Source organism: Talpa europaea (assembly GCF_964194135.1).
Source record: "Talpa europaea genome assembly, chromosome: 10".
Classification (NCBI taxonomy): domain Eukaryota; kingdom Metazoa; phylum Chordata; class Mammalia; order Eulipotyphla; family Talpidae; genus Talpa; species Talpa europaea.
In genome coordinates, this window is record NC_140077.1 from 49,074,248 (window position 1) to 49,101,260 (window position 27,013).

General features: G+C 34.7%; 1 protein-coding gene and 1 pseudogene across 2 annotated transcripts in view; both read left to right on the forward strand.

Annotated features, from left to right (window-relative positions):
- Positions 1 to 3,013: 3,013 nt before the first annotated feature.
- On the forward strand, positions 3,014 to 3,777 carry LOC311178719 (small ribosomal subunit protein uS2-like; annotated as a pseudogene). Its single transcript has one exon. The product of its transcript is annotated as a small ribosomal subunit protein uS2-like (transcript).
- Positions 3,778 to 21,968: 18,191 nt separating this feature from the next.
- Positions 21,969 to 27,013, forward strand: part of JMJD1C (jumonji domain containing 1C) — a gene marked incomplete at its 3' end in the record, with an annotated part of 41,487 nt that continues 36,442 nt past the window's right edge. The window contains exons 1-4 of the mRNA XM_084244829.1: positions 21,969 to 22,004; positions 23,270 to 23,413; positions 23,511 to 23,697; positions 23,807 to 25,476. Of these exons, the coding sequence (XP_084100955.1) occupies positions 21,984 to 22,004; positions 23,270 to 23,413; positions 23,511 to 23,697; positions 23,807 to 25,476 (2,022 nt within the window). The 5' untranslated portion in view covers positions 21,969 to 21,983. The remainder of the gene's footprint in view (positions 22,005 to 23,269; positions 23,414 to 23,510; positions 23,698 to 23,806; positions 25,477 to 27,013) is intronic.

Here is a 27,013-nt window from a genome sequence, read left to right on the forward strand (position 1 = left end):
CAGAAATATGCTAAAAGTTGTGTGGTAGAGTCATGTATACAGTGTCGTGGAGTCAGTTGTTGGAGTAAGACCAGCTATTTGGTTGTATATTTTTCTTCATTTCATTTTTTCTGAGAAGGGTTTAGAAAAAAGGAAAGTGATAAAGTTGAGTGTTTATAGACTGCTGTATTGGTATTCTCCTGAGAAACAAAACAAATAGGATATATGTATATGCGAGCATGCAGACCTTCAACTGATTGGAGGTGACCTACACATATTATGGAGGGTAATCTGCTTTATTTTAAGTCTACTGATTGAGAATAATCACATTTGCAAATGGCTTTATAGCAACTATCTAGACTAATGTTTGACCAAACAGCTGGATATCATAGCCTGAAAAAACTGACACATAAAGTTAACATTCACAGTTACTATTTGAGCCTTTGCCTTGTAGTGAATTGTAAGATGGTAGGCATCTCTGGCTTTGGCACAGTTAAATGCCTTTAGCACCTCTTTCAGTCATTCTGATGGAAAGACATTCCCAGTGACCCTCCCCACTTCTTTATTTAGAGCTGTTGGACTGTAGGTTAAGACTACCAGAAAAGTGGAAGCCTTCACAGTAGGAATATCTCAGTTTAGAAGTGTTCAATGAATACTGTGGCCTAACAGATGCTGCCAGAACTCTAATTGTGAGAAAGTTACCTGTTTCCTTTCTGTGAATGTTAACATAGCTCTGCTTCCTCTTGAGTCTTGATACTCAAGAAGAAGCTTGATAGCTAGGTGATGTTTTCGCCTAGCTATCCACAATCTTATACCAACCCTGTCTTAATTCTAAATCAGTTTTTCATTTATATTTTGACTGAGGTCTTTAGACCTGTGGGTTGAGCTCAGTGTTGTGAAGCTGTACCCAGGCTCTACAGCACCAGGTTCGAATCCCGGCCAGCCAGGGAGATTCCCACATAGCGCAGCATACCTCTCCTGTCTTGCCCACTGCTCCCTTCAGTAGTGCTTTCAGTCTGTCTGCCTGTTCTGCTCCCTGCTATGTTTCTGGTGAATCCTCTCACCCTTCTGAGCCTCTGACTGTACCCCAGTTCTTGTATAAATAAATAAATCTTTTAAAAAAAGATTATTATAAGCAGGTAACATTTCTATCACTTGCATTTAAATAAGGGTACTCACTTATCTCTTACATAAATGGTATAAAATAATAAGGGGTTAAAACATTAATTGCTTTTCTAGATTTTTTTATACAAGAACCAAGTACTCTACATGAAATAACATGTTGCTGTTGTTAAAGGCTTCCAACTCTTTTTTTTTCTCTCTCCCATTTATGGAATAGCCATTTTTGGAAGTACAAAGTAATGTCTAAATGGGGATGACTAAAAACACGGTATATAAGGCCTCCTCATATATATAAAGTCTAAGTCTAAGACCTTTAAGACAATCTCTAGTATATAGGCTTTATAAACACAATATCTGGGACACCTCAATGTGGGATTTTATCTTTTCCCCCACATCCACTTATGCTTTCAAGGAATTCATTTCAATCACATAATAAGTTTCTTCTGCAAATCCATTGTTGAGATTTTTTTTTCTTAGTGTTGCTTATATGTTATCAGTCAGTCAAGTTTGGCATCAGCTGTTAGCAAGTGACTGGCATATTGTTGGTGTTGCTAAGAAATTGAGACTGCTTTAGCCAAGGGCATGTACTTAGTGATGTTTATTACCAGCTCTGTAAGGGGAAGGGATGAACTACTCTTTTTCTTTTTGGTTTTGATCCATTCCAAGGTGTATCTCTCACATTCTTTTTTGTTTGACAAATAATTTAAAATACATGTATTTATACATAAATGTTTCATGAATTCAGTATGACTGAGGGTGTCTTTTGCCTACAACTCCAAGGACTTTACAGTATCTGATCTTATTGATAGCTTCTAGTAACATGTGACTAGTTAAATTAAGTAAAATGGAATTTTAAAATTCAGTATCTCAGTCATATTTCAAGTACCCAAACAAACTGTGTGTGGGACAATGCTAATATCTAACATTTCTATCATTTGAAAAAATTATTTTGGGAATCCTTACTCTAAATCATTAACTTTGTAGGAGAAAGATATACTTGAGTACTTTGATGCCATTGTAATGTGCCCAGTGTCAGCTGAGCCTTTAGTCCCAGTTGGAATTCTTTTCTGTGCTTTTAAGCTTCCATTTCCTAAAGCAGTTTTTCTGAATTATCATTACTCAACTTCCTCCTCTTTTCTTAGCAGATGATATTTTTCCTAAAGCACAGAGGAAATTGAGGTTACACAAGATTACCCGTAAAGGTTATTCCTTTAACTTCCTGCCCTTTTATACCTGTTTTTGCACCATTCCTTACCTCCTTTTCACTTTCCTCAGAAATGTGTCCATTTTTGTATGACTAATTTGATTTTACAATTATTGGACATCTGCTATATCCCAGAAACTATTTCTAGGTACTTAAGATACAGCTATGAAAAATACAAAACTTCTCTGCCTTCATATAGCTTACCTTCTAGAGGGAAGGGGCAGACAGAAAGAAAATAACTAGTAGGTAAGACCATAAGTATTACAGAAAAAAGTAAAATCTGAAAGTGTCAGAAAAGAAAGAATGGAAAGACCCTAAAGTAAAAGCATTTATTTAAAGACCAGCAAGGAAACTATGTGGAAATTACTAGAAAATGAGATAAGAAATGTAGTAGATTAAGTAGGGCTTTGTAGGCTCTCATATTTAGGTTCTTGTTCTGGTTAATGAAGTGGAGGATTTTGTTCTGATTACTGGAGTAGAAACCTTGGGAAGGTTTTGAGCTAGAGGGATGATGTGATATAAACTTTCTCCCCACAACCTCACCAGATAATTTAAAACATGCACAAACATAGAACAGTAAGTGAATTCCCAAGTACCTATCATACAGCATTAAGAGTTACCAATTTAATTTACTTTCTATACTATAGAGAGAGGGTCCGTATGGTGGTGTTCTCAGTTCCCATCATAACTTAAAGGGAAACTTTCATAATGTCCGGAGCCCTTGATGTCCTGCAAATGAAGATGCAGGATGTCTTGAAATTCTTTGCAGCAGGACCCCATGTAGCACCAGTTTTTGTTTCCAAATGAAACAGTATATCTACAAAAGGAAAAATGACATCTATATCATACATTTTGAAGAGAACCTGGAAGAAGCTTCTGTTGACAGCTTATGCGATTGTTGCCATTGAAAACCCTGCTAATACAGTTACTGTGTTCAGAAAAACTGACCAGCAAGCTGGGCTGTAGTTTGCTGCTGCCGCCACTGGAGCCACCCTTATTTCTGGCTGCTTCACTCCCGGAGCCTTCACTTACCAGATCGAGGCAGTTCTCCAGGAACAAAGACTTGGTGGTTACTGATCCCAGGACTGATCACTTGTCTTTGACAGAGCCATCTTATGTTAAACTGCCTACCATTTGCTCTTGTAACACAGACTCTGATCTGTGCTATGTGGACATTGCCATGCCCTGTAATAACTCACTCAGTGGATTTCATGTAGGGAACTATGTACACGTGGCAACATCTCCTTTGAATACCTATGGGAGATTACACCCCATCTCTGTTTCTACAGAAATCCTGAAGAGATTAAAAAGGAAGCACATGCTACTGCTGAAAAGGCTGTTACCAAGGAGGAATTTGTGTGAATGGACTTCCTCAGCTCCCAATTTTGATGCTACTTAACCTGAGGTTGCAGACTGGTCTGAAGACATGCATGTGTTCTGTGCCTATACAGCAGTTTCCTACTGACCACTAGTGTGCTCAGCCTGCCACTAAAGACTGGCCTACAGCTCCCACTACTCAGACCACTGAATGAAAAGGAACAATCACTGAGTGGTCCTAAGTTGTTCTTCCACAGACTCTGAAGCAGAAAATGGAAATGAGCTTAACAGAAAATAGAAACTTTCTTAAAAAACACAAATTAACAATTTGTGGCCAACTGTTTGATATAACTGCCCCTTATGTATTATTTTAAAGCAAACCCACCTTCCTATGTGCTTTTCTGTGTCTGTGGTGTGTAATTGTGTGACTGTGTGCGCACACACACGAGCAAAAATAAATGGGACTACATCAAACTAAAAAATTTACATAGAACGAAAAAATTCACAGAAATAAAAAAGCACCCTAATGATTAGGGACGATTTCGCACATCACACATCCAGCAAGGGGTTAGTTAATATTCAAAAAAATATAAAGAACTCATACCATGCAACAAACAACCCAATTAAAAAAAAAAAGTTTAGTAAGCTTCTCCAGAGCAGACATACAGATGGCCAACAGGCCCATAAGATCATCTCATTATTAGCAAAATGTGAATCAAAACAAAAATGAGTTATCACCTCACATCTGTGAAAATAACTATTAACCAAAAGATAAACAGCAACAAATGTTGGATAGGATGTGGAGAGAAGGGAACCTTATACACTGTTGATGGGAATGTAAAGATGTGGAATACTATTCAACTATTAAAAAAAAGGGGAAGGGAACTCTACCATTTGCATTATCAGGGATGGACTGAGGAAATTAGTGAAGTAAGTCAGAAAGACAAATGATATGATTTTACTCACATGTAATATATAGAAAAAACAGGAAATAAATGAAGCAAAACTAAACTCTTGAATTATAATACCTATTAGTGGTTACCAGAAGAAATGAGAGGAAAGGGGCATGGGTATATTGAGGAAAAAGAGACAAAGGTATGGTGAAGGATAGAGCAAAACTTTTAGTGTTAATTTAATGTAGTATAATAAATGTGTTGATTCTTAGTGATACATATCTAAAATTTATGTTACAATGCAAATTCAATTAAAAAGTAAAGATTAAAGTATGATGCTGGTAGATTGGAATTTAACAGGACAAGAGAACTGAAAATACTTATAATTCAAATTTTGCCTTTCTGTGACAGTTTGGTATAGAGGCAGTAATACTTTATATTAGTACTTTATATTAGTATGCTTAAGACTATCATACTATAGTAATCAAAGATAATAGTCATGAGTATTGATTAAAAAATCTTAAATTTTGACATGTTACTTAATGAAAGAACTTTAGGAACATTTTCATTCAAGATTTCAGTAAATTCTGTTAATTATTTAAGATATATTTCTGGAGGTGTAGGGGGTGAGAGGATTCACCAGAGACAGAGTCGGGAACAGAACAGGTAGATTGATGAAATGCACAGCTGAGGGAGCATGGGCAAGACAGGAGAGTTCTGGTGCACTATGTAGATGTTGCAGTAGCTGCAGATTGCTTCATAGTGCTGACGCTTAACCCCTTGCGCCACCAGGGAGGCCCTAAAATGTACATACTTTAAAGTTGTAGCTTTAAGTCCCTCTTTTTTTCCTGAACAACAATGTACTTCTCATATATTTATTTAGGGGACCATACAATAAAAGACTAAGTCACTTGGCTAATGGAAGTCTGTCATGTTATAGGGCTTGTTGATTATTTCATTTTGTACTATATTGTATTAAATGTTTCTCAGGAAAGTATGGTATACAGTTCTTCAAGTTTGTAGGTGCATTATTCCTGTAGAAGTACACTGGATATAGTGAAAGCGGGTGATGTTTTAATTTTGAATGTCCTTTGTCTTTTTATTTTAAATTTTTTCTTTTTATGCATATAAGAGCTGGGGTGTAGGCCAGTGGTGTGGGGGGATGAGAGGATTCACCAGAGACAGACTGGGGAGCAGAACAGGTGGATCTACTGAAATACACTGCTGAGGGAGCAGAGGGCTGGACAGGAGCAGTCTGCTGGGCCATGTGAATTAGCACCCTGGGCAGGGATTCTCACAGTGGCTGGTGATAGCATGAAAGCTCTGAGACTTTAACCCCTGAGCCACCAGAGAGACCCCTTTGTCTTTTTTAAAAAATATTTTCTAAAGTAAATGTTCACACCATAAACAGAAGTCATTAACACAGTTGTCTGTATATTCAAGCTCAGTATTAGTTTTTATCTAGGAACTATTTTTAATTGAGTACATTACTAACATATTATGCAAGCATATCATTTTCTTTCTCAGATTGAATCACCCTTTCTCCTTTTTTTTCTGGGGTCTGGATGGGAGAACACAAGGTAGTAAGAGAGTACCATAGTTGGAGTCATCCAGGAAAAGAGATCTTTTTTTAAGTTGGGCTGTTCTGAAAGAGTATTTTCAGTTGCTACTTTGGAAAACATTAAACAGTTCACAGGCCTTCCTGATTTTGTTCAGTTGTAAGTTTGAGGAAGCTGCAGTCAGTAAATTGTGGTTGGCAGATGCTGTAAGCAGGTGACTCAATAAGTTGAACTCATATGACTCAGCTGTGTAAAAGCCATTCTGATAAATAGCTTGAAAGAAAATTGCCTCCCAGACTTTTGAACTGCCATAAAAAGTTCAAAACTATTACTAAAGGTATCGCAAAGAATATTAACATGTGGCTTTAGAAGGAAACACATTTTCCTTCAAGTGGTTTTAAGGGCTTTACCTAATTTTTACTCTGGTGATTCTAAAAGAGAACTTTACACCAGTGATAGCATGTTGTAGTTAAAAACAGAAATACAGTTCTGGATAAAAAGTGTTTTCAAAGAAAAGTTTTTTTTAAAGGTCAGTTTCAGTTGGAAAATGAACAGAGAAACCCAAATGGTATTTATTTTAAGTTAATATAAAAATGACCTAGTTAATAAAAGCTTTTTTATTTTTAACGTTGATGTAACTGAGCAAATAAAGCAAGTTTGTAGTTCTGTTAGGATTTGATGTTATATGATATGTGTATATTAGTGTAGTATCCCCCTTTCCAAATCTTACTTGATAAGTTCATAAATTATAGTCTTTTGTTGTTTATGACATCCATTACAAATCTTGGAATGTAATATTCCTGTGAACTGATTTTAATGTAGCAGATATCATTTTCTGTATTTAAAATAACAATGAAATAATTCATTTAATTAGATTTTCATATACTTTATGTGATTGTATTACTAATATTATAAGTAAATTATTTAAAACCTAATCGAGAGTATTCAAAATTTTGATTTTACAAGTGCATGAATTGGAAAAATTTTAGGTGGGAAAGGTTTTGACATCAGACAGATCCTTGCTGCCCTCCTGTCATGTGATATGTTTCCACATCTGTAAAATAGAATAATAGTAAACTAGCAAAGGAATTGTTCAGATTAAATTAGGTTAACCTCTGTGAAAATACTTTTGTCAGTTAAGTTTTTTTTTACTGTTGACAATCACAAGGAAATATGCCCTTTTTTTTTCCTGCGGTAACTGATTTATACAACAATATACATTCAAAGATCACATTTTCTCACCATGCTTACTACCGTCACCAACCAATCAGCCCCTTCTAACCATTCTCTTCCTCTCTGGTAACCATCAGTCTGTTGATTTAGAATCTAATGGTTTGTTTTCTTCATATTCTGCAAAAGAGTGAAATCATACAATATTTATCTTTCTCCTTCTGGTTTATTTCACTTAGCATAATTCCCTTCAGAGTTCATCATTGTTGTCACAGATGGCAAGAGTTCATCATTTTTTACATTGTGTATGTAATAATACTTGTTCTTTTTCTTACCAATGAAGTGTTTATCTGGTTACATATTTTATGGTTTCAGATCTTATATTCAATATTCCATGTTGAGTCAATTTTAGTATAGTGTAAGATAGTGATCTATTTTAATTAATGTGTAGCTGTCAAGTTTTCCCAGCATCAATTGTTGAAAAGACTTCCGTTTCTCCATTGTTAGCTTTTGACTCCTCTGTAATAAATTAGTTGCCCATGTATGTGTGGTTTTATTTCTAGGCTCTCAGTTCTACTCCACTGAATGTGTACCTGTTTTTATTCCAACACCATGTTGTTTTGATGTTGCTTTGTAGTATAGTTTGGAATCAGGAAGCATGATAATACTATATCTTCATTCTTTTTTCTCAGAATTATTTTGGCTCTTTGAGGTTTCTTGTGTTTCTTTTCTTTTTTCTTTTTTTTTTTTTAAATATTTATTTATTTATACAAGCACTGGGTACAGTCAGAAGCGCGGGAGGGTGAGAGAATTCACCAGGGCCAGAGCAGGAAACAGAACAGGCAGACCAACGAAATTCACTGCTGAGGGGAGCAGCTGGCGGCAGGAGAGGTCTGCGTGCCATGTGGAACCCTTGCCAGTGGCTGGGGATCGAACCGGTGCTGCAGAGGCTGCGGGCAGCTTCGCAACCCAGCACTCAACTGCTGCACCACCGGGGAGGCCTGGTTTCTTGTGTTTCTATAAATATTTTAGAATTTTTTTTTCTTTCTGTTTTTGTGAAGAATGTCATTGGTATCTTAGTTGGGATTACATTGAATCTGTATTACTTTTGATAGAAATGTCATTCTGATCCAGGAGTACAGACTATTTTTCCACTTCTCTATGCCTTCACTGTTTTCTCAACAGTGTTTTGCAGTGTACAGGTCCTTTCATTTCCTTGGTTAAATCTATTCCTAGCTATTTTATACTTTCTGCTTCTAACAGGAGTGGTATTTCCCCTCATTGCTCTTTCTCCCAGCTCATTGTTTGTGAATAGAAATGCAACAGATTTTTGTGTATTGATTTTGTAGCCTGCAACTTTTCTGAATTCATTATTTCTAATTGGTTTCTAGTGGTGTCTTTAGGGTCTTCTGTAAAAACTACATCAAAAAAATACTCCTAAGGGGCCTCCCTGGTGGCGCTATCTGCAGCCACTGTGGCTGAGTTCGATCCCCAGCCAGGGAGCAGCAGACCTCTCCTGGCTAGCCCGCTGCTCCCCTCAGTAGTGTATTTCTGTCAATCTGCCTGTTCTGCTCCCCACTCTGCCTCTGGTGAATCCTCTAACCCTCCCCACACCTCTGACCTGTACCCCACTTCTTTTATGCATAAATAAATCTTAAAAAATACTCCTATGTATGTATTTTTTACTGAAAATACATTTGTCCCATAAGACATAGTAATTTTAGGATGTAATTAAATATATTGAAACCCAAGGACACTACTCACCTAGGATGATTGGAGATTGGTAATGCCAACAATCAAGAGTCTTTAAATAATTGGTTTTTTTAAAAAGATTTATTGCATACAAGAACTGGGGTAAAGGCCAGAGGTCTGGGGCCAGGGTGGGGTGTGGGGTGGTGGTAAGAGGATTCATCAGAGACAGAGAGGGGAGCAGAGCAGGCAGATTGACTGAAGCACACTGCTAAGAGGAGCAGTGGGCAAGACAGGAGAGGTCTGCTGCACTATGTGGTTAGCTCCCTGCCTGGGGATCAAATTCATGCCATCATGTCTAGAGATAGCTTGATAGCACTGAAACTTACCTATGTCACCAGGGAAGCCCAGGGAAAGTAATCATTCTTCAAATGTCAGTTTTATCTTTCAAATTGGTAAAGTAGTGCAGAAAGTGAATGTTAAAATCATTAGTGATCTATTAAGCCTAGATAAGTTGTTTTTAAAGGTGTATTCAGTTGCCTAAGTGAATTTCCTTTGGGGGGAAATATTTTAATTCCAGATAATAATTTCTGATCATCGGTAATATTAAAATACTTTTTTGATCATTGATTTTGTTTGCCTGGTTTGTTTATTATTATTTGAAATTTGTCTTTTTGTTTCACTTGAAGTCTAGAATGTGTTTTTGTTTATTTAGTCTTTTTAAATCTATACTAATGTTACATGCAGTGTTTTTGTCAGTGAAAATGATTATTCCTGTGGAAATATATTTGATAAAATATAAGTTAACATGGTATGAAGAAAAATATATATACACATATTTTTTCCCACCCCTATCCCTTATAATCCCCTGTTCTCTCTCTTTCCTTCCTCCCTTTTAACATCAGAACCCTTGAAATATTTATTGATAACGGCTGACTTTTTCTTTAAGTATTTCAAGTTACTAGATTTGACTGCTTTGTAAATGTCCAGTATTTTTTTTTTTAATCATTCTTACTTTGCTACACATAATTTGGCAACCTTTCAACCTCCTTGGTTGAAAATGGCTGTATCTCATCCTTTTCTTATGGCTGTATAATATTCCATATACCAAATCATCTTGACCCATTCATCCATCATTGTACACTGAGGCTGCTTCCATGTCTCAGCTATTCTACACAATGCTGCTATGAATATGTGGAATGCATAGGTTTTGTGTTGATGGTTCATATTCTTTGGATAAATGCTCACAAGTGGTATTGTGGTATAAATGATGGGCATTTTTTACCTGTGAAGAATTAATTAAACTTTCGGCAAACTTTACGAGGTTTTGATTTTAACTTTTGTATTGATAATATTTTGGTCAAAGCCTTCAAACTAAAGTCATTTTTCTAAATCAGAATGTATGAAAATTAGCTTTTTGGAAATAGAGATCATTGTGATTACAGTCTTTCTCTCTTATGTTTACAGTACCTTTGAACTTTCAAAAATTACGGCTTTCTAAATATTTGAACGGAGGAAAAGATTTTTAAGTGGACAGAAAATAAGCTTTGAAGCTCATTTATAAATCAATACAATGAGAATATTTTTAACATTATCATATACTTCAGCTTGTACAAATTCAGGAAAATTATGAAGCCATAGTGACTACATAGATTATACACACGAAATGAAAAATCTAGAGACTATTTAAACGTTAAGAACCTTTTCACTGCTTTTTGAAATTTCTCATGGCATACATTTCTTAAATTAAACTTCAATATTTTCTGTTTAGTTATTAATAAGTGGTGGCAAGTAATACCAAATGGGGATAGTTTCAAGGAGATACTCCTAAAATATTTGTATGCCTGTCCAATGGCCAGTTGTTTAAAAGTGGCGATAAGCTGCAAGGTAGATTTTTGAGGATTATGGATTCCCTTTTCCCCTTAGTGATTAATACAATGGGATCAGGCTACAGAGTCTTAGCTATACTAGTTCTTTAAAATTAATTACAACTAATATTTCCCTGTTTTTATAAAAGTAAATGAAGTTCTCATGGCAAAGGATCACATATAATTGTTTTTAACATTCATGTACTTTATAAAATTGCTTTTCTGAAACTAGGAGCCATAAAGTATGGGAATTAAACAGTTTGAAAGATTGGTAGATTATTTTTATTAGGATATCAAAAGGGATATTTTAGAAAAGTGATTACTATTTTATAGTAATAGATTAATAAGGTGATTATTAAGATAATGACAAAAAGACTTGGAGGTAACACTGTAGTAGTAACTCCTTAAGAAAAAGAAATAGTATGTCTCCTTGTATTTCATAACACAAGATCTACCTGTAGATGGATTGCTTGACTTCAGGCTTGCTCACTGATTTCTACAGCCATTCATTGTCTTTGGCTTCTTGACCCTGAGGTCAGGCTGTATGCAACACGTTCTTATTTCTAAAGCTTGCTTTAAAAAATTTAAAGCTTGCTTTAAAAAATCCCTAATTCACAAATTAGGGATCAGAATTCAGTGGATCCTATATACCACCTAAATTCTGATTTGTTTGTTTGCAGATATATAAAGCCTTTAATAATCTTGACTCCAAAATACTGAGTTTAGTTTATATAAGCATTTATGATTCTGCTTAAAAGTTGAAATTTTAGCAATGAAGTTATGTCTAGAAATTTTTAACTTTTGTCATAATGTATTTTGAAGAATAAAGTCACCAAAACTGGGGGCCTCCCTGGTGGCACAGGGGTTTAAAGATGCCCATGGAGCTAACCCACTTAGGGCATAGCAGACATCTCCTGTCTTGCCTACTGCTCCCCTTAGTATATTTTAGTAGGTACATCTGTTCTGCTCCCCACTCTTTCTCTTTTGAATCCTCTCACCCCCCATATCTCTGGCCTATACCCCAATTCGTGTATGCATAAATAAATAAAATTTTAAAAAATAGTCACCACAACTGATAATACAGATTCAGAGTTATGTTAGAAACAATTTTGAAATGACATAGCATTAATCTTAATGTAGTAGAAAATGTCAGGTGAAAAAATATCTGATAGCTTTACTTACAGGAGGAATAAAGAGCAACCAATTAAGAAATCAGGAAAAAAAAAAGTAACAAGCAACTATAAATCACAGACATTCTGCAGGAGAGAGGGAGTAAAACAGGGGAGGGAAGAGTACAAGGGACTATGGTGATGGTTCATGGGTGAATTGGTAGTGGGAATTTCACAGGGACTACACCTGAGAGGAGAAAGCAAATATTGTACAAAAACGAACAATTCTGTAATATATATATAAATAACAAAAAGGGAGAATATCAGGTGAATTATTTGAAAAATATTGGCCTTTTTCTGATAGTATTTAGAAACAGTTTTGTGGCAGGATGTGGTAACATTTTCTTCCTCTTCAACCCCAATCATTTTTTTTTTTCCTCAGTGTCAAATATTCAGTCCCTTGGAGGAAGTAGAGAAGCAAAGAATTACTATGTTTGTCTCTGTTTGGGTCCTCCCTACCCATTTCCCTTTTTTCTTTTTTTCCCCTTCCCTAAATGAATTTCTGTGTTTCTTAGGAGGCAGTTGTAAATGAGATCATTGATTTAATCTCATCAGAGATAGTTAATTTGCTTTCTCACATAAATTACATGAAAATAAGTATTTTCGGTCTTTTAACCACAAATTTTATAAATGTACACCTTATATGTCTATACTCCTGTAAACCAGCCATACAAATACAGCCCAAAGCTCCAATTGTATTTGCAATATTCATTCTGTAAAAACATAAGACTTTTAGCTCTAGGATACTATGTTTGTAGAACCTTCTGAATATTTATATAATTTGTTATTCTACTACATTCTTATGGTAAAAGTTAATTCAATTAAACATGATGGTATTAAAACATCATGTTTTCATCTTGTGCATAACAAACCTTAAAATGACTTCCCTGTAAACATGCTTTGCTATGTCTTAAATTTCGCATGTGTACTTTAGACCACAGTGTCTAGTGAAGCTACTTAACATAAATGTTATTTTTTAAGGGAAAATATAATACAACAGATTATTTCTGATTTTTTTAACTATTGGCTGAAGTTGCTCAATTTGGACAATATGGGGTCTGGGTCATTCACGTCTTCATTTTTGTTTATTTCTTTTTTTTTTTTTAAGATTTATTTATGCATACAAGAGCTGGGGTACAGACCAGAGGTGTGGGAGGTGAGAGGATTCACCAGAGACAGAGTGGGGAACAGAACAGGAAGATTAACCAAAGTTCACTGATGAGGGGAGCAGTGGGTGAGTCAGGGGAGGTCTGCTGTGCCATGTGGGTTGCTCCCTGGCCGGCCAGCGACCAAACTGCTGCAGAGGCTGTGGATTGCTTCATAGGTTGCTTCTTAACCCCTTGAGCCACCAGGGAGGCCCTATTTTTGTTTATTTCTAATGAAGAATAAAATTTTAATGCTAAGACTAGTACTTAAAATTTCTAGACTGTTTTCCATTGTGGTATAAATGAAAATTAATTTAATTGTATTACTTAATTACATCATTTCTATTAAAAATTTAGATTTAAATGTGGTTTCAGAATATAAATTAGATAATTTCCTTGATTACGTGAATATAGAAAGAATTATATTTTTATCTTAAAAGATTATGTATGCAGAACCATTTAAAAACTAATCTCTGCTGTTTTAGTAAGTCAGATGGATGAAATATTGATTAATGTTGGAAGATGATCTTTTTGAAACTTTTTCTAATGCATATGCCTATCTTATGAATACCAATGTCTGTATATAATGTGCATAATAAAAATAATTGCTCTTAATAATGAAAATTGATTTATTTTTCTATATCATTAATATATATAATACAGATATGTATGGAAATAGAATTTGCAGACTTATTTGTCATCAAATGTGCATTGATAGGAATTTTTAATTTTGCTTTGTACCAGTCATTTATTTTTTTCTCATTTAACCTATTAAACCTGTAGTTAGGCAAACTGTGGCCAGTCTAGTCTGCCTCCTGTTTTTTTAAGACCTACAACCAAGTGGTTGAAATGGAGATGGTATGACCCTCGAATCGTAATATATTTATTCTGTGACCTTTCATAGTAAAACTTTGCCAATGCTTGCTTTAAATCTTGAAAATACATGGAATTATTGAGTAGGGGCTTTAGTTAATTAAATTACATATGGTTTAGACAAGTGTGCTTTTTGAAGATCTTTGTAGTAGCTTTCAGACTTTGTTGATTTCCTGTCCTAACAATTCCTTATTACCAAAGTAGATTCTTTCATAAGTTATACAAGAATTGGTATGATTACAATTGATGCTACTCTCATCATACATAGAATGTAACATCTGTATTTTTTTAACGTGGGTATCAACCCAGGCTATGATTTGTAGCTTCATGCTGAAGCATGAATTTAAATTATGACTCAGGCAGAATAGTGTGGCAAAGCAGGTCCAGTCATCTAACCTGACATTTAAAAACAGATAGTTGCTTTTGTGATAACGCTTTCATAAAATATAATCAAATATGACTTTTATGGGGGGAATTTAATATTATAAGATTTTAGGTGTCATGACAAAGATCAAGGATTTTATTGCAGGGGGAAAATTCACTCTAAGCCATATATCATTATTAATTTGAAAGCAAGCATTAGGTCATTCTTTATCAGAAATTAGATAGGAGAAATCAGATAGGGAGAGGAACAACTCCAGTTTGGTGTTATTATCTTATATCTTAATATGAAAGTGCTATTCTAGATGTAAGTTAGGACTTTAGTGCCAATCAACAAAGTCACCTAGATAGAAACTAACAAGTGGAGTATTACTACCTAATTCATGCCTCTGCTGGCTCTTCTGTTGGTAGTTAAGTCCAGTGTATGTGTAACATAAAGAAAAAACAAGTAAGGAGCACTTTGTTATAAGATAAATCTCACACTTAATGTGTTACATACCTGTTAACCCTAGCCAGGCATATCTGAATATTTTAATGCTGTGATCTTTTGTATTTGTTTTTTGTTTTCAAGTGAGATAAAATAAACACTTGAAAAATAGGTTAAAGCAGTGATCTTACTGTCAAAATACAGATTCCAACTGCATTTTAACTTTTATCTTTGGAAGAATGCTTCCCCCCCCCCAAATAAATTTTGTCATATTCTTTTGTACATATAAGTATCTGTAATTTTGTCATCCAAATAATACTTCAGGGTATTTTTTACCTAGAAAAAATAACAGCATTTAGGAATTTGTAGGTCATAACTAAGTCACATTGACAAAGCAGTTATCTTCTCTTTCATGCTGTCTGGGTTATAAGATTGCCTGAGTTTAACATCCTAAGTCTCCCCTCTTTGATAAGTGTTAGACCGTTGCTACATATGGAATTTCATATAACCAATGTGAGAAAGTTACAGAAAGATAACTTCCATCTGATGTTTTTCATTTCTTTGCTTTTAACCCATTCTGACTTCTTACAATAACCCCTTTTTTTAAACCTTTCATGATTTGGTTTTGGGAAATTAAAGAAAACATACTATTTGAGTTATTTGATATAAAAATTATATGGGTAGGCAACTGTTGCAGTCACTGAAAAGTGAAGTACTATGCAGTTAGGCTGTTTTTTTAATCTTTACACTAACTCATTCTTAAGTCAGTTGCAGTCTATGGAAGTGTCTTCATAGCTGGTCAGTGGCTAGAGAAAAATCACTTCATTTGGTTACTTGCTATTAACTTTGTTCTAAGATTTGATCATTTAATTTATTATGGATGCCTTTAAAAGAGGAATGAAAAATATGACTTAACAAAAACGCAAGTAACTTTCAAAGCCCTGTAAGTAGAGGGAGACGTTGAATAGTGTATTGTTACTATCATAGCCAGACAATGTATTGAGTTAATTTGCCTGGATTTTAACAATTCTTATCCTCCAATACCATGGAGATTTCATATTTGGATGTTTTAAGAAAACTGGTTTAAGTACTTTTTCAAAAATCTTACTGTACTAACATAGAAAGGGGCAGATATTAATAACTGCTTTATTAGTGAGGAAATTAATAAACAGATTTTAACTTACAAGGTCATTTCAGAATTTAATGATATGCTGCTTTTTTTTTTTAATGATATGCTTTTGCCTATCCTTTTAAATCAGTATGACTTGGCTAGAAAATAATTGGTTCATTGTTGAAATACTTTTATGATCTTGAAAAAACCCATTGTTTTAACCTATTGAATAAATAAAATATAAATAAATGTTGAACAAACTTCATATTCCAGGAGTCTTAAGATATAAAATTGCAATAACTGTTTTTATAGACCATATATGTACCTGTCTAGCAGACATTGGTTGTACTGCATTACTAGCAGTTTAAACCCAATTCTTTCCCAAAATATGAAGACTGGGGTGCATTAGATCCCAGTAAACTTAAGTCAACAATGATACCCTTGCCATGTGATTTTCTAGACAAATAACCACCCTTTTCATTACAAGTTAAATATCTAAAATCAGAGTGAAAAGAGCAATTGTAATAAACTTGGGTTAAACTGTAGGAGTTGGGGCTGTGGAAACCTAAAATCAGAATTCAAATGCTTGTAGGACTATCAGGTAGAAAAAGCAACTAGGCTTGTGTTTGACACCAAGAAGTAAAGCTTGGATCTGTGTATGGAAGTTAAACTGAGATTTTAAAGTCACTTGATACCTGTCAAGAGCTAACTAAAAATGGTAATTGTTTTCCTTGAGAAATAGTTTCCTGTGTTTTAAGTTTTGTCTGTCATAGACAGTTCGGCTGCCTAATGAGCATCATAAAGATTAGTCTTGATGCTATTTTCTATTCTAAATGATAGAATAAATAAATGATATATTGTATTCTAAAGTGGTAAGATTAGCTAAGTGTGCAGGGTATCATTAAAGAAAAGTGGAGAAAAGAGATTTCTAAAAAGTTTGTTTATAGAAGGAAGGCGTATTATGAGCATATCTGCACTCCCCCATAAAATGACAGCCTGATTTTTGTATGATAGTTTTCTACTCCAGTGTTTCCTTCTCCTGTAAAGTAGCACTTCTGTATTTTTTCCCAAGGAACATAATTGATAACTTTATTTAGAGACGGGAGAGGTCTGCTGCGCCATGTGGGTATCACCCTGGTGGGCTGGGAATTGAACCCGTGCTGCAGAGGCTGCAGACAGCTTCACAGCACTGCACTCTACCCACTGTGCCACCGGGGAAGCCCCATAATTGATAACTTTAAAAGCTTTTATTTCTGCTGTTTTAACTAGGTATAAGGATAATATCAATATTTATCACAGTATTATTCAAAAAAGAGAGTGGTCCCTTAAAGTAGTGGTGAAATGAAGACTTAAGTTGGGTAAAGCTTGGAGAAGAAAAGAGATGATTAGAGATCTTTCTTTGTACTCTTTAGCCACATTTTGACTTTTACATATTGCCAAATTATTTTCACATTTAACACATATAATTCCCTTCATTTAGCATCTTTCTGTTCACTGGTTTCCATGATCTGCCAAGTCCACTTTTAAAAGGGCCACCAATTGACAGTGCTGCTTTGTTGTTCTTCCCAGCTCTACTCTAGGCTCCTGCCGCTGATCTCAAATGCAGGAGCAGCAGAGGTGCTTTGAGAGAGAGAGAACAGAATGTCAGAGAGTCCAGCGGGGGACCAACAGATTGTGGGAAACCATGTGACTCTGTGATTCACATCTCCAAGGAGAGAGAACCGGTTGTTTCTATGTTTAGAGCCACCGTGTTATGAGGATAATACCATCAGTAATGTAATTTTAATTGCCTGGATGCATTGACACTGGCTTGGAAAAATAAAACTTTCAACAATGAAGTTACTAGTTAAATAAAATTGAGTAGAACTGATTTTGATGAATTTAAATCAATACAGTGGACAATGACACTTGAAGTTTAAAGCTCTTAATATTTTAGGCATGATGGGGAGAGGCTAATGCATCTGTGTATATATATGAGTTGCCACTAAAATAGTCAGTTTGGTTTTTTTGCTACTAACTTTAGATGATTGGCTGTTCGTTTTTTGTATATTGCTTCATAATGGTACCCTTAAAGGTAATTTGAATAAGGTCATCCTTCAAGTTAGAAAACACATTAATAAATTTCTAATTTTGACTTTAGGGCATTGTTGTCAAAGATCACATCTTACCACAGATTAATTTCTTGTATTGTTATATAATTTACTAATGAACTATATATAACTTATGAATTTGTGTTTTTACATACATTTAGATATAGGAATTTTCTTCAGACTTTAGAATCTATAGGAAGGAAATTTGATGTTAGGAGATTGTAACCTGGACCTTTCTTTTAATCTCTAATTCTAGGACGACATAGACAGCCTAAACCCGGTTCTCAGGGACAACCCACAACTTCAGGAAGAAGTGGAAATCTGGGTAAAGGAACAAAAGGTTCAGGAGATTTTTATGCAAGGTAATTATTTTAAAGTTAGTCTTTTAGGGGGGCAGAGCTGCTGAACAATTTCTCATATTTGGTTTTGCTAGTTCAATTACATGTAATATAAAAGACACTAATATTTTATTATGCTGTGTACATAAAATCCAGGGAAGATAATAGCAAAACCATGATAATTTCAATAAGAAGTTGATAATGTTACAAGTTTATTAATTTGAACTAAATGTCTGGCATTAAGTTATAACCACACAAGTGTCTTGTTGATAGGAAAATTTACATATTAGTTGTATCCTTCTAGGAGAAGGAACCTTTTTTTTTATTTGCATTAGAGGGCTGCTCAAGGCCGTGATTGATTTCTTCTGAAGAATGTATTGGGACCATCTCATTTCAGATCATCTTCCTCACTAGTGACAATATTATTGTTAGATTGGTTTCTTTCCCTTTTTTTTTTTTTAAGTAACAAGTTTGTTATATAACATGTGACCTTCATAATCATAGTGATTTTTCTGTTAGTAAAATTGTATATTGTAATTATAAGCTTTTGTGAAATTGAATTGAAGCTGAAAAAATAATGGTAGATAGTATCGGTATTTTGGTTAATATTTTTAATAAGGAATTTTGTTAGAATTCCATATTTATGCCAACCCTCAACTTCTATGCCTTATACTGGGCATTAGAAGAAACAATCTCAAAGTTTATGCCTGTTTTGCTTCATTTTGTATGGGTATTTACAGTATCAGATCATCTGCCTATTCTTCTTGGGCTAAAGATTAACAAATATTTTTTAGTATGGACAATATTAAACATAGAAATGGCATATTTCTGTGACTTTCACAGCCCCAGTAATTATAAACCTTGACAGATCCTGTCCCATCCACACTGATGTTTACTTCCATCAGACTTTTAAAATGCACCACATTTTTCCATTTAAAAAAGAGCCACCATACCATTGTTGTACTGAAAAAATTAATAGGTCTTTAATATCCAATATGGATTACTACAGTTCAAATTTCCTTTCATATCAGGATTGGTTTTTGTAATTTTATAAATTTATTTCAAATTACGTGATCAAAAAATGTTAATTTTTGGTTATCTCTTTTTTTTTTCTTCATTTTTTAATTGAAGAAACCAGGCTGATAGCTTTTTAAAATAATTTATTTCTTCTTCACTTAAAGCAGTACAGACCATGTTCATCCTAAGCAGAATTAATTATGAGACCATCTCCAAATTATGTTTGGTGGTGGGAACAGTCGGCTTATCTGGTGTGCTAGTGGAAATGAAACCTGGTCTTATTTGGAATTATTCTATAAGCATTTTTTCATTTCCAGAAAAAATGATGTTCTTCTGTAGGTAGAAAAACAGAAGAGAGTTTGTATATTCAAGTGTGGCAGTGAATTTAATTTATACGTCATGTGCAATTATATCTACAGATGTTTTAATTATGTCTACAGATGTTTTAGTCTAATATTGACAGGTATTTTAAAAACTGGTAAATATTGAACATTAAAGGGTATGACTATTTTATAACTGGAAGAACATACCAACTTAGGAATTAGAAAAAAAAGTTTACTTCTAGCTCTTTCACTAAAAACCTTCTTGTAATTTTTATAAAAGGGAAAGCAGGGACTTCCTGGTGATGCAGGGATTAAAGTCTCAGCGCTATCAAGCTGTCACCAGCTACTGAGGCATTGAGTTCGATCCAGATCCCAGGCCAGGGAGCTAACCCCCCACGTATGGCGCATCAGAACTCTCCTGTCTAGCTCGCAGCTCCCCTCAGCAGTGTATTTCAGTAGATCCTGCCTGTTTGCTCCCCACTGAACCTCTGGTGAATCCTCTCAACCCCTGCACCTCTGGCCTAGACCCCAGTTCTTGTATGCATAAATAAATCTTAAAAAAAAAATGGGAAAGCAATATTTAACAGATTAAAAAAGCATTTGTAAATTGTGAAAGCACTTGTAAATTAATATATTATTAAAGTGTACCATTTTATCCGCCCTCACATTTCTTGTTGAACTTCCAAATATTTGACAGAATTTTATTACCCATGAATTGAAACCATTTTTATCTCCATAATCCTCTTCTTCGCAGTGACCTTTAATAGGACTATTTGATATATACTCATGTTTGTGTATACATACACACACCCCTTAATAAATTCTTTTCCATTTTTAAGAAATTGTCTATGTGTATTTTAAGTGTGTTTAATCCCCAAGTACACCATATATCTTTATTTCAAAAAAAAAATTCTAGTGTCATGTTTATAATGTCATTTAACAATCTTTATTTTTTTTAAAGACTTTTGGCACCTTTTCCTACCTGTAACAGAGGAATCAAAATTTGTGGTTTTTTATGGTAAAGTTTGGGCAGGTAGAACATTCAAATATTTGGTTTGAAATTACCTTTACATTTCAAGCATATAGTCATGTACCCAAACTTGTTAGTAGCTTTGTGACCATAGTACTTTCTAGACCACAGTAACTTTACATTTTGTACTGTCTTCTTGTTATCCATGATCCCAGAAACATACTTTCTGGTATAAAGTACTTTTTAGGAAGTGTATGTATCTAGTACTAGAGTTTGTATGATAAATTAAAAAAGATCTGGCTCTAAAATATATTCACTTGTCTTCTAATCCAGCTTTTGAAAACTAGTATTTGATTATCATTTACTCATCTACCATGTAACTCATGTTTCTCCAAAAGATAGTTCTTTAAGACCTCTATTAACAGATGCTTGCAGTACGTTAGCCTTTTTTTAAAAAAAGAAATTAAGTTGTAAACTTTTATTACAAATTAAAATGAGGTTTTCAAAAATTTCAACTTGCCCAGATTTGAAACAACTTATTTTTTTAAAAATCTATTTGTGCATACAAGAACTGGGGTATAGGCCAGAGTTGTGGGGGGTGAGAGGATTCACCAGAGACAGTGGGGAACAGAACAGACACATGTAATGAAATACGCTGCTGAGGGGAGCAGCGGGTGAGCCAGGGGAAGTGTACTATTCCATGTTGGTAGCTCCCTGGCCAGGGATCGAACTTGTGCTTCAGTGGCTGGGAATAACTTCCTAAGTTGCATCGGAACCCCTTGTACCACCAGGGAGGCCCATATGAAACAATTTAAAAACCTTTAAAGCTGTATTGAGATTAATCAGTCCTTGGGGGGATGGAAAAAAAAAAAACCATGTTTGGCTTTACAAAAATGAGAACTCCTTAGATAAAAATGATAAAAAGAACATGCTGTACAGATAATGCAAACAGTTCTGGTTATCTGGTGATTTGCAAAAAAGCAAGCAAGCAAGAACTTCACTTTCAATCTTTCGTTCCTTTCTTATTGGTGGAGTTTCATACTCATTTCTTCTTGTTGTATGACAATATTGATGATGGTAGAGTTGATAAACCAGCATTTACTCAACCTTGCCCTGTCCGGTCTTGGAAGCAGATGAATTCTCAGTGAGTGAATTGTCTTTAAAAGATAGCTGTTAAGTGAAAATGTTTCCTTTGACGATAATCCTTATTTCTTGTGTGTATGTGTTTTTAAAGGTCCTTATTCGTTAAATGGATACAGAGTAAGAGTATATAGACAAGACTCTGCCACCCAGTGGTTTACTGGCATAATTACTCATCATGATCTCTTTACTCGCACCATGATCGTTATGAATGATCAGGTAGGTAACTCAGCTAATATTTTTGAAAACATGTATTTATAATCCAAATGTTCCATATATCCCACCCCCACAGAATGAATCAGCAATCAACAAATTGACACTAGATTTCATCAGTAGGTTTTATTTGGTCATGTGATGCTAGTAAGTTACGTAGGGGTTAGTTTAGGTCATAGGGAGATAAATGAGGCCAATTTTTCCTTAATACTAGTAAGATCATTCTTTGAAGTAGAGGCATCAAATTCTTTTATGTAATCTCTTTTTTTTTTTTAAATCCTTAGGTCAGGTTAATTTTTTTCTTTTCTGTCTCTATTGATAAACAATATTTTTAAAATGATTTCTTTTCACCAAGTAAAATGTTAATGCACACTAGTTCTTTTCATATCAAATTTCAGATTGTATATGCTCCCTTAATGGTATTAAGGGTACAAGTTTTATATGGAGTTCTCGTTGAATGCTAATTAAATTACAGTGTTTGATTGTATCTACTTTTTTCCCCATATAAAAGGTGTGATTTGCCTCTCAGCAAAGCACAAAATTGCATTGCATTTCTTTTTTTAAAGATTTATTTGTTTATTTATTTATACAAGTACTGGGTACAGTCAGAAGTGCGGGAGGGTGAGAGAATTCACCAGAGCCAGAGCAGGGAACAGAACAGGCAGAAGGACCGAAGTACACTGCTGAGGGAAGCAGTGGGCGGCAGGAGAGGTCTTTGCACCATATGGGATCCTTCTCCTGTGGCCCTGGAGCAGCCAAGGATCTAACCAGTGCTGCAGAGGCTGCGGGCTGCTTCGCAACCCACTGCTCAACTGCGGCGCCACCTGGGAGGCCCGTGTTGCATTTCTTAACTAGTTCTTTCTTTAACCAGCTGTTGTTATTATTACCCAGTTTTTACCCTTTTAATTTTCCTAAGCTTTTACGGTAGTCTTACTTTATAATTTCATTTTGAAAATTAGTTTCTATTTTTAACTTTTTTATGACTTGACATACTCTTGGTTGATTCTTATACTTGTTTCTCAAGATGTACTTGCAATAGATTATATTTGCTTTTTAATTTTTGGTTAGCAAATGAAACGGGTTTCAGCAGTGAAAAAAGTAATTTTATCTTTATTGATTAAAACTGATACATTGTTCATCTGACAATATCTTATAAATTAAGAATCCTAAACTGACTTTAAACTTTTCTACTCAGTAAAGAAATTGTACCTGATATTACATTAGCTAGCTGATTGCTTTTATTTTTTTTCTTATTTTATGTCATGGATTAGGTACTAGAACCACAGAATGTCGATCCTTCTATGGTTCAAATGACCTTTCTAGATGATGTTGTTCACTCTTTGTTAAAAGGTGAAAATATTGGCATTACATCACGACGAAGGTCTCGTGCAAGTCAAAATAGCAACGCTGTTCACGTATGTATGTTATTAATAATGAATTATTGTAAAATATTTTTTCTTAGGTTATCCAGGATCATTTAGTAAGCAGTCATTGTTAATTGGTTATTTTTAGGGTCATTATACACGTGCCCAAGCAAATAGTCCCAGGCCAGCAATGAATTCCCAAGCTGCTATACCAAAGCAGAATACACACCAGCAACAAAGAAATACTCGTCCAAATAAGAGAAAGGGCTCAGATAGCAGCATACCAGATGAAGAGAAGATGAAGGAAGAAAAATATGATTATATAGCACGAGGAGGTAGGACTCACTTTTTTGAAGGGATTAAGAACTAATTTTTTAAAACACACTGAAAATATGCCTATTTAATATTGATAGAAATAAGGCTTTTTTTTTTTTCATCTTACAGAAAATCCTAAAGGTAAAAACAAACAATTGCTAAATAAAAGAAGGAAACCTGAGGAGGATGAAAAGAAACTAAATATGAAAAGACTGCGAACTGACAATGTTTCAGACTTCTCTGAAAGCAGTGACTCAGAAAATTCAAATAAGAGAACAGTAAATAATTCCTCGGAGCAGAAGCCAGATAATGAGTTGAAAAATAAAAACACTTCAAAGGTAAATGGAGAAGAAGGGAAACCCCAGAATAATGAAAAGACAGGAGAAGAGACACTAGTAGATAACCAGCCTCCCTGGGAGCAAATACAAGAAGATAAACATGAAGCAGAGAAGCAGAAGTCTGTTGATTCTCAGCTTCAAGAAAAAATGATTATCCGTGCATCAGAGCAGACCTCACTTTCTGATCATAATCCTAATGATTTGCTTCTTCAGGAATGCAGTAAGGAAAAAACCCATACCATGGAATTATTACCAAAGGAGAAGTTTGTATCCAGACCACCTACACCAAAATGTGTTATTGATATTACAAGTGACACTAATTCAGAAAAGGTGGCTCAGGAAAACTCAAGTACTTTTGGTCTTCAGACACTTCAAAAAATGGATCCTAATGTTGGTGATTCAAAACATTCTGCAAATGCAAAATATTTTGAAGCAGCAAAACAAGATTCTGAGCAGAGCTGGGTCAATGATGTAGTTAAAGTAGATTTAACCCAATCAAATGTTAGGAGTGCTTCTTCAGGAAATGAACACCTGAATACTGAAAAAGAAAAAAATCAGTATGTCTCTTACATGTCTTTCAATGCAGTTTCTGTCACAGAAGATAAAATGCATAAGCGAAGTCCACCTCCAGAGACTGTAAAATCTAAACTTAATACTTCAGTAGATACTCACAAGACAAAATCCAATCCTTCACCGGAAGTTGCTAAACCTAAAATTACCCATTCTCCTGATTCTGTAAAGTCTAAGGCCACTTATGTGAACAATCAAACTACTGGTGAAAGAAGGCTGGCAAATAAAATAGAACAAGAATTATCAAGATGTAGTTTTCATCCAGTTTCTACTCGAGGTAGTACATTGGAATCTACAAAGAGTCCTCTAATCATTGATAAAAATGAGCATTTCACAGTTTATAGAGATCCTGCACTTATTGGGTCAGAAACAGGAGCTAATCACATTTCACCTTTCTTAAACCAGCATCCTTTTCCTCTTCATTCTTCATCCCATAGAACCTGTTTAAATCCAGGTACCCATCACCCTGCCTTAACTCCTACACCCCACTTACTGGCTGGATCATCCAGTCAAACTCCATTACCTACCATTAACACTCACTCTCTGACTAGTGGTCCACACCATTCTGTTCATCATCCTCATTTACTTCCTGCTGTGTTACCTGGAGTGCCTACTGCCTCCTTACTTGGTGGCCACCCACGTCTAGAGACTGCTCATGCCAGCAGCTTGAGCCACCTGGCATTAGCACACCAGCAGCAACAATTGTTACAGCACCAGTCACCTCATCTTCTTGGACAAGCCCATCCATCTGCTTCATACAATCAACTTGGACTTTATCCAATTATTTGGCAATACCCAAATGGAACACATGCATACTCAGGACTTGGTTTACCTTCTTCTAAGTGGGTTCACCCAGAAAATGCAGTTAATGCTGAATCTTCATTAAGGAGGGTAAGTTATGCTTTGTTTTGCCATATATTACTATATACTTCTTATTCAACATATGAACAATTTTTCAGTTGTCTTACTTTGAGATGTTTTAGGATTTTTTTTTTTAAAGAATTAACTGTTGATGTTTAATAACTTTGGAGCTATGGACTCTGAGATACCAGAAAAGCTTATTTATAAAAATAGCTATTTAAAGAAGTAAAACTTTTTGGTCATTACTAATTACCTATTATGAAAAATGAATATCCTTATAACTAATTATGGCATATATTTATAATTATTAGAAGTGAAAATTTTAGATTAAAATTTATATAAATTTGTAGAACCTTTGATATGTATCAAGTTACTCTTAAAAGACAAGTTGTTAAGTCCACAGACCTGAAGTGTTGATGTTATATTACAAAATATGGCTCTCTAAGCCCATTGTTCTCTCCAGGGTTGAAGATGCCTAATTTTTGGCAGTAGTGTTGGACCTGACATTCTCTACCTAATGAAATATTGCTAACAGTGATGGTATAGGGCTCTTAATTTTTTCCTGGAATATGCAATTTCTCTAGCCAAATGTATTTTTATACTAAGAAATGAACACTAAGGACACTACCAAATCTGTGTCACTGTTGAACTCTTGGAGATGACTTAGTCTTTGATGCAGCCAAGCACGGTCTTCAAGTGTCCCCCAGAATCTTATTAAACACTTTTAATTAAGTGTGGTAAAAAAACATAACATTAAATTTTTTATTTTTCCATTTTTAAGTCTGTAGTATAATATAAAGTATATTCACACTGTATTTATACAAAAGTTCCTGTCTTGCAAAACTGAAAAACTGTTCCCATTAAATACTAGATCCCTCCCCTTTCCTTACCCCTAGCAACTACCTTTCTTCTTTATCTTTCTCATTTTTATCACTTTAGATAATTCATTTGAATGGAATCATAGTGTTTGTCCTTTATTGTTGTTTTTTTTTATATAGTGTTCTCAAGGTTCATCCATTTGTAGCATATAACAGGATTTTTTCTTTTAAGCAACATAAATTCCATTGTATGTAAACCTCATTTTCTTTATGTATTCATTTTTTGGACTTTTTGTATCACTTCCATCTTTCGACTATTGTGAATAATGCTTCAATGAACATCAGTATTTTTGATACTTTTCAAGGTGCGCATGATCTACAGTAGACATATTCTGAGAGTGGCAGTTTGGGAGGCAATACTAATGGGCTTCTCATTTATTTCAGCGATAAGACTGCTTGCATAGAACCTTTGTGTAGTGCCAATAGATGTAAGGATGTAGTTCTTTATGTGAAAATTTTATCAGAGTTGCTATTAACATTTTGGGTAGCAATTATGACATAAACTGTAGTCATGAGACCTTCCAAGATACCCAAGTTGTGATTATTGACCTTAGTGGTAAAGAAAACCAAGTGGCTAGTGGCGTAATGCAGACCTCTAAAATTTTTGAAGTGTATTTGTTATTGTTTATTTCCACTATGAGCATCAACTCCTTTTGGCTTCACTTTCATATGTGCTTTGGCCTTCAAGA